The sequence below is a fragment of the Centruroides vittatus genome, unplaced genomic scaffold (assembly GCF_030686945.1).
Source record: "Centruroides vittatus isolate TY-2023 unplaced genomic scaffold, ASM3068694v2 contig_957, whole genome shotgun sequence".
In the NCBI taxonomy this organism is placed as follows: domain Eukaryota; kingdom Metazoa; phylum Arthropoda; class Arachnida; order Scorpiones; family Buthidae; genus Centruroides; species Centruroides vittatus.
This window is the reverse complement of record NW_027122636.1, coordinates 307,388-315,951: the sequence shown is the minus strand read 5'-3', so window position 1 is coordinate 315,951 and position 8,564 is coordinate 307,388. Positions and strand designations below refer to the sequence as shown.

General features: G+C 42.2%; 1 protein-coding gene across 1 annotated transcript; it reads right to left on the bottom strand.

Moving 5' to 3' along the window:
* Positions 1 to 1,381: 1,381 nt before the first annotated feature.
* LOC136985269 (integrin beta-PS-like) lies at positions 1,382 to 6,859 on the bottom strand. The gene is made up of 21 exons (XM_067282517.1): positions 6,841 to 6,859; positions 6,653 to 6,771; positions 6,487 to 6,572; positions 6,227 to 6,325; positions 6,081 to 6,162; positions 5,750 to 5,978; positions 5,506 to 5,677; positions 5,176 to 5,259; positions 4,842 to 5,105; positions 4,673 to 4,749; positions 4,559 to 4,598; positions 4,298 to 4,453; positions 3,980 to 4,116; positions 3,800 to 3,869; positions 3,410 to 3,491; positions 3,054 to 3,160; positions 2,791 to 2,889; positions 2,491 to 2,614; positions 2,164 to 2,280; positions 1,918 to 2,083; positions 1,382 to 1,641 (listed from the first exon to the last, which is right to left on the bottom strand). Exons 2-21 carry the CDS (start codon positions 6,726 to 6,728, stop codon positions 1,620 to 1,622), a joined length of 2,289 nt encoding a protein of 762 aa, XP_067138618.1. The 5' UTR covers positions 6,729 to 6,771; positions 6,841 to 6,859; the 3' UTR covers positions 1,382 to 1,619.
* Between the last annotated feature and the right edge of the window lie 1,705 nt (positions 6,860 to 8,564).

The following is an 8,564-nucleotide window of genomic DNA, read 5'->3' as shown; positions in this document are numbered from 1 at the left end:
GTTTAACGATTTATTACCTTCCGATGGTAAAGTAAAAACAATAGAGCTATTTTTTAACGCGAGGCGGCGCTGAAGCGTGGTAATAAAACGATGCGTCGTCGTACGGACCGTTTCATCCGCGCACGACGTCAATGGCGAAGGAAAGGAAGCAACAAAAAGTTAATTTTTCATTGGATAAAAAGAATCACGTGATAATATTTAAAAAATCTTTATTTAGAGAAGTCTCATTTTAATAAATTCCAGACGAAGTTATTTGATATTTAGTAAAATATTAGGGAATTATAGAAACATAAATTTAGAAAATTACAAAAGAAATCTTTAAAATATTTTTTTTAAAAAATGGCGCCCAACGTTCCCCTGCCACGACGCATCCAATTATATTGTAAAAAGTAAAGCGTATTTTCCATCCGAAAGCCCGGTTATTGTCAAGCTGGACGTTACACACGCCAAGCCCCACGCGGTAATTTAGTAAGTACGTTTTCGGTTTGGCAGACATTAAAAACTAGCAAAATAACCCCAAACGACTAGATATAGTCTAACACAGAAGAACATTACTACTTACGGTCTGCAGTTTATCGGAAATAAATCGAAATTCCTTGGCTTATTCGGTTTTAAAAATCAGTATGGAAGTGTCACGTTTAATACACAGAAACAAAGGACGAGGCCGTAATCTCGCAACGTAATGGTCGAAGGTGACGACTGAGCCAGGAATTTTTGTTGACTTGCAAAAATTGTGCAAGTTGGAACCGATTCGTGAGAAAAGTACCGAAACCAGACGGCAATTTTACACTAGAAAATGTCGCCACGTATGATAAAAGTAGCTTGTAGGGAAATGGAAAGTAAGTTGTAACGGTTTGCGGCTGTAAATACAGGAAATTCCGACTATTGGTAGAAGGAGAAACGGGAATTAAAAGAAATTTCTTAACGAGAGACAAAAATTGTATTTTCAAAAGGATAAAAGAATAGATCGAAACTAATTAAAAAGCGTTTATCGCAAATTACCCCCGGATGAACGAATTTTCGGTTAATGTAACCCTTGGTGCCAAAATGGCGGCTCGTCTCTGATTCCAGCAAGGAAACAGTGGGACGCACGTTCTAACCTAACCTAACCTATTCTAATAATTTGGTTGCTAATAATTATGGTAATTTGTTAAAATAGGTTAGGTTAGGTTAGAACGTGCGTCCCACTGTTTCCTCGATGGAATCGGAGACGAGCCGCATCTTGGCACCAAGGGTTACATTAACCGAATTTTCTACCTTCATAATTACTTTCGGTCGCTCTATATACGGGGCGGGTACCAGAGGAATAAGTAAGATGGTTACTTTTAACACCGAGAGTCGAGAGGTCTTTCTCTTTTCTTCTAATTATCTATAAACACACTTTAGTCGAATTTATTTTTATTGAAATTTCGAAATAATTCGCGAAGAAACCACCGAGGCGCGAAGATTCTTGATTGCTGAATTTTATTGAATATCTTGTCAATAAGCATTTCGTATTGTAATAAACGGAAGTGACACCGCTCTTCCGCAACGAAGACTCGATGTCATAAACGGGGGAAGATCCGGGCGAGGCTAAGAATCGTCCTGGAAAGTCGGGTTGTAGAAAGTGGAGGTGGCTCCTACGAACAGAGGATTTTCGTCCTAAAAACAACAAACAACAATTAATTACACGAAACTCGGTTTAATTAAAATATCTTCTTCTTTTCAATGCAATCGGATAATTATCACTCGATTTGTTTCATTTCATCGCCAATAAAGAAACTGCGACGTTATTTTCCCCTCAGACGTGTCTAAATTCTTACAGATTACGGAACTACAGCCGGAGACCAGTGGTGGGTTATAGATACAAAAATTCGTTATAACGAGGTTTTTCGCCGGAACGATAGAGCGAAGGAGAACGAACGTCTGTTTTCTTACCGTGTTCCACTTTGCATTGTCCATTCTCTAGTGAATCTAGCAAACTCTCGAGTGTCGTGGACGTGAGTGATCAATTTCCAGGCCAGCAGAGCAGCCAGACCGGTACCCAAGATGCCACCCACCAAACCCGACACCACCGGGAAGTAGTCGACGGTTCCGGGACAATCTAATTCCGAAAAACAATAAAAAAAATGGTTAGGGTTGTGGCGTACCCCGTATAAATTCGCGTACCGGTGTCTCCAATACCTTTAACCGGATTAACGATAATTACGGGCGTATCCTTTTCGTCTAGTCTGTAATAGAAGTGGACCCGGCAGTCGTCGTCGTCGACAAACGTGCACTTCTGCATACCTTCCACGCTATCTGTTAATTAATACAAAATGTGTAATTAGTCTCGAGTCCTTTATCATTACTTTTCTTTCTTCGCAAATACGTAGAGTATGGCAAGGGACCACACGAAACGCCTTGCCATACCGGTCTTACCACCGACCCTCCTCTTTCGTCACACGCGACGACAGTCCGTAATCGTGACGTTCGCGGGGAGCGAAACGGTCGGGCGCGAAAGATACTCACCGTTAGCACGTAGATGTCGATAGAATCCAGTACAGTTATCGCATTCTTGTAGAGTCAGAGGACCAGAATAAAACGTCTTACACCCGACGCAATTGTCGTACAGACCGCAATTTTCCGGACAGACCTGCGAGAAAATCGACCAATTAAAATGTTTCGTACCATTTAAATCGAATAGGTATATCGTCTGTGGCGGAGAAAACACGCGGAAGTGTTTAATCCACGCGAGGTGGGAAAATTAACAACGGAAATTCTATTAGAGAAAAGTAAAGCGGAAACGGAAATAAAATTCGAGATACGAACCGAGCACATTTGGCACCAAGTTCCGTAATAGTACTCTTCGTCGTTGCGTACACAGCGACAACTTCCGCATTCGCATACACCTCGATCGTTGCATATCTTCTAAATAACGCAGACAAAAAATAAAATGTAAGTCTCTATTTTCATTAGAACAAACATGGAATACGAATTAACAATATATTTTGAAACCGAACATAAAACATACTTTACGAAAAAGGAAAAGAGCCGAAAGAAAAAATCCCAGAGCGATAGGAGAAGACACTTACTTCTGTAACGGGGTCAAAGCAGGCATTCACGGAATCCTCACACTGGCAGGAATCTCCCGTCCATCCCGGAAAGCACTCGCAAACGCCGCATTGGCAAATCCCGTGACCTAATCGTGAATAAAACCACTCTAAATACAATAAACCCGCGCGCTAGTGTTTAATATAAAATACTTAATAAATACAATAAACCATAATAGATCAATAAGCGGCGTTTCGAGTCGAATGCTGGTTACGGAAGGTGTGATTGAGTAAAATGTGGGCGCGAATAGTTAGGCGGGCCGAACTCGGTAACTGCACGTTTTAGATGTAGGAGGGCCGCCGCAAATTTCCGAGAACAAAGGAAAGGAAAGACTTACCTGCGCAGATGGCGTTCTTGTATCTGTTGCAGGAAAAGTTATCGCATTCGCAAAAATGTCCAAAAATCCTCTCGTTGGGATCCTGAAAAATCCTCTGCGTAAAAATTCAAATATCCAGACACAGATTTTAAAGGAAAAGTATGATGTACAGTATATTACGGAGGCAAGACACTACTAATGTAAGGTAGACTGCGTATATTTTAAATTAAATAAATTAAAAATGGCAGCCCTTTGTGACCATGTCACGATAAATAATTACTGGTTAAAAATGGTTAATCGTCCGACGGTTTGTATAAAGTTTCCTTAATCGTCGCGTCTTCACTTTCTCATAAATTCGGAGGTCAAAGGTCGAGCGCCGGAAAGGAACCGGAACTAAACCAAGCTACTTACGTATCTGGTTTCGCACATGCACTGACCGCAGACGCATATTCCTCTACCGGAACATATGACGTTATTGTGGCTGAAAAATACGAAGGAAACGAAAAACATAAATTAAGGAAACAAAAAGGAAGAGGAGAGAAGTAAGCGGGGAACTTCCGGAAACGAAGGATAAGAAGGTGGATTACTTACCCGATACAAGCCGAATCGTTACGGTAGGATCCGTCTTTCGCGTCGCATTCGCATCTCTTTCCGGCTCTACCCGGCGGACACAGACAACTGCCGCACTCCAAAGTGCCTTCGCCCGAACACAGGACGCTCTCTTCCTCCTAAACGCGAAAGAATAACCCGTCATCACTCTCCTTTCTACGCCAAATTAATAAAACGGCCGGGCATCGACCACAATGTACGAAATTCCAATTGTCTCTTTCGTTCGTAAATGCAAGCCAGAACTTACTAGCCGTTATCTCCGAAACGTTAATCGATTAGAACATATTACGAGACGCTCACCCTGTTCTCGGGAGTTTGACATTGGCACTCGCACATCATTGTTAAGTCAACGATTAGGGCCTCGTCCACTCCCACCGGAGACACGAGGAACGTCTGGTTCCACAGATTCCGGTCCGGGGGGCAGGAATCGAGAGTGACTTCCATTTCGAAACTCACCTGAAAAATGGTCGGTGGTTATTCTGGAAACGTAGATAGGTTAGAGAGTGGGAAAGGGACGTCTTCCGGATTCCTTTATTCTTCGGAACGCCCCTAAATACTTACGACGGTGCCCGGCGGAACGTTTTCGCACTTGTCTCCCCCTCTGAAATACAATTAGTCGACGTTTATTAATTAATAACCGGCGAGAACAGATGAGCCAGAAGTTACGACGCTCACCCGGGGCACGAAGAGAAGAAGGTGAAGTTGACGAGATCCGAGGCGTTACTGGTCAGTTTCACCGTCGAAGTTATGGCCTGAAGAGAAATAAACTTAAATCTTAACTGGAGGATCGAAAATAACCGAAAAGCCACCATCCGAGGGTAGAAAGTCGAAGCGAAGGACTCACGTTGTATTGTTCTTGGATCAATTGGACGATGTTGGACGAGTCGTGGCTGAGTAGGGCCACCGTCGACCCCTCCATTCGGGAAGCCAGGGAGCGGTAGGCGTCTACAACCTGGCGAGTGACTGCGAAGATGACGTTGACTCTGCGCTCTCTGGCTACCCGGACGATCTGGGCCACCGAGGGATAGTCTCTGTCCGTGCACTCGGAGTACTCTCCTTCCCGGTTCAGGCTGCACCGGCCGCTGTTCGGTCGCAGGATCCCCGCCAACTGTTAAAGAGGACAAAAGATAGGTCCAACAATAAAGCGATACTTTAAGGTAAAAATAGAAAACGATTACCTTTCCGTCTCCGGCGATGTGGTACTTGTTGTCGGTAGAAAACACCAAAATCTTTCTCGAATTGTCTCTCCATCCGATCTCTTCCTATCATTGCCATTAAGTAAAGAAATTCCGCATTAATTTCAACGGTCAAAATACGACCTTTCAACTTACGAGATCTCGCCCGGTTTTACGCTACTTTCAAAGTATAAAGCCGGTCGTAACCCCTTTGGTTACGCAGCGCATCTAATACGGGGGTGCAGTGGCGTAAGGGTTGCGTGCCGGGCGTCCTTTCGTTTCGGCATCCCGTATTAGATACCACGATTAACCATCGATTAACTTAACAGATACCTTGCAAACGATTGCTTGGAGCAGAGCATCTAGTCCCGCTTCGGGATCGTCGACGTTGGCCGAGGTGTTTGCAGCGTTCACCTCTTTTTTGAATCTTCCGGTGTCGGCGCTTAGAGACATGTGATTACGAAAACAATAAGGACGAGAGAAATTCTCGTATTGTTTGTTCTTCCTGTTAGTGTTAAGTATACACAATTACTTAAACGTTTGGAGGCCACCGTCCTTCCTTGCTCCGACCACTTACTCGAAAGCCAGAGTGTTGACGAAAGGGAAGGTCACTTTCTCCACGAAGGAACCGAATCCGATGCGAAAATCCCGGGTGATGTTCTTCATCTTTTCCGCCACCGAATCGCCCAGAGAAGACAATTTGTCTTTGTCGTCCTTCATAGAGTTCGACAGGTCCATCAGGTAGTACAGGTCCACAGGAACGTTCTTCGCCTGCTTGTACTCCACGCTCAAACGGACCGGCTGCTCTGTAGCAAAAATTACCTTTTCACCATTTTGAATTTTAACCACGAAAAATCGAAAAATTTCGCGACGAAACGAAGAGTATCGATTTTGAAATAGGTACGCACTGGGTCGCAATTCCAAGAACACTGTTTGAGGTTTCATCTGAACGGCTTCTCGCTCTTCCGTCCTCTCGGCAAAGTCTTCGTCCTGAAGATTTATTCGCGCTGTAAAACCTAGACCAGACCAAATCTAGAAGAAAAAAAAAACTTACTTTCGGCGCTTGGTAGCTCCCATTGGGGTACAGGTACTCCGAGCACTGGCTCTTCACCACCGCCCAATCTTCGCAGTAGGCATTCGGTCCCTCTTCATCCTAAAAACAAAATCACCTCTTGGTCGGAGCCGGAGACGAAGAAATTATAGTTTAAAAAATTTAAGTGCGGGGAAAGGGATTAGATTAACAGAGCATCTAGTGGATGAACCACTTATTTGATTTAGACCTCCCCGAATTAGCCAATTAAGTCGTCGACTTACCGTCCGTAAACACCAAGCGCAGGAAGGTAAGGAGGTCAGGCATTTCTGGCAGGAGATAATCCCTCGACAAGGAGAAGGCTCCGCTCCTATTTCGTTCGATATTACATTTCTTTATCTCGGGTGAAGTGAATAAAAAACGTCACAGAAAATATACGAAGACACGTACCCGAAGTGAATAAAACAATGGACGCCAACGTAACCAGACGAAACGCTTCCGCCCCAAGAAGGTCATCGTTTCTCATTTTCGGTTCCTTCTCCTTTCAAGTTCCGTTCTGCCACAAATACCTAAAACAATTAAGACACGTAAGCAAAAAGAGGAGATTTTACGATAAAAATATAACCGAATTTACTTACGACTTCCCAGTTTGGAACGTCGTAAGTAAATTCCGTGTATGGCATGGCTCCTCTCAAACGTTCCGAGACCCTTTGCATAAAATAGAAAACCCTGTTAAATTAATTATTAAGTATTTCTTGTACGCGTCTTGTACGTCTATACACGTGTTGTACTCATCCACTCGTGTTCAGACGTCTTGAATGATGGCCACGATGATAATGATGAATATGCGAGCACATTGCCTAAACGAGCGTATGATTAACCGATTGTAGGTGCTGAAACAGTACGCGATAGGCTACTCACTAACCGTCGGAAGAATCTTCACTTCAGACCATTCTATTTCATCGGTCGGCCATCTTGAAGATGATTATTTAGCAGGAAATGAGAGCAATGATTGGACGTCAGGCGTGATGGATATGGAATTTTGTGGATTATGTAAATATGACGGCCTCGTTACCCTTTTGAAGAATATAGTGATGGATAGTAGTTTTCTTTTATGTTTCGTGTTTGTCCATAAAGGTCTCCAAGAAGCATTGACTTTTTCGGATTTCAATTCGTCTATTGAAGTCTTGGTGAAAGTTATTGTATTCGCAATACAAGGATTTCCCAGAATATAGGTTCTACTAAGCATTTTGTCGTGGATCGTATCTTTTTTCTTCGGTGATTTCCTTCAAGTGTCGAAGAAACGAGGCAACAGCTTCTTCCTCCGCACATGCTACCTCTCCAGTAATTTATATATTTTTTAGTCCTGACATTATTTTAAACCTGCGTAATCGGTTTTTACGCGAATTAAATGCCTTGCATTAAAATGATCTTTGCAAAATCGTTCATAAAGCATCTTTGCCCTTCACGCAACACTAGGCCATCGATACGAATACGTCCTTAATCGTGTCTTCTATCCACACGTTTAGGGCTTTGTTTTCATTTTCACGAATACTTTATCACACATCACGTAACTTTAGCAGTTTAACCTCTCTAATAAGTATGAAGGTGAAGGGCACGAGGTGTTCCTGGACAAAAATCGATGTCCAAAGATGTGCATAGGTTTCGCGTTGTGACATCACTTCCTGTATCTTATCACAATTCTATCAAGAAATGATCAAAAAATAAATCGTATAATCTTACCTTTGACCCGTATCTTCAACAGTTTTATTTATTTTTCACTTTTTATATACAATATTATACAATATTATTTATAATATCCGACAACATTATTCTTAGGCCATGTACTGTACAGTCGAGTACAAGCCAAATTGTTCAATTGTATCCACAATTGATTCTCGGGGTTCAATTGAGGATAAAATGCCATAGTCCATATAAACATCGTAAAAATGAACGAAATAATTTTTTTATTAAACTGAAGAGCTTTAATGACAATTAAAAGAGCCCGATAAAGATATAAATGTAAAATAGTTATTATGCATGCTGATATAACCAGACTTATACTTAGGCTTTTACCGTATATGTTTAGAACACTACTACATAAGATTTTAAACACGTCAGTAAATATAATGAATTTATCACTAACGATGCTAGATATTTAGCTAGTTAATCAACTATTCAGCATTAATTAAACAATAGTAATCGACCGAATTAATAACGCCATTACGCCATTATATACTTACGGTGCTAACGGGAACTGGATTTCTCTTTAACGGATACGCAGAAGGAAGAGGTCGGGTTACTTCCTAGTAAATTTCGACATCATAATGATAACACCGTTTCATCCGATTCGCGCTCAATT

Excerpts from the sequence above, each read along its gene's own strand:
- LOC136985269 (XM_067282517.1), bottom strand. The coding sequence starts at position 6,728 with ATGAGAAACGATGACCTTCTTGGGGCGGAAGCGTTTCGTCTGGTTACG. Across the intron at positions 5,260-5,505 it reads TCCAAGCAATCGTTTGCAAG|GAAGAGATCGGATGGAGAGA; the intron begins GTATCTGTTAAG and ends TGGCAATGATAG. Across the intron at positions 4,750-4,841 it reads TGATCCAAGAACAATACAAC|GCCATAACTTCGACGGTGAA; the intron begins GTGAGTCCTTCG and ends ATTTCTCTTCAG.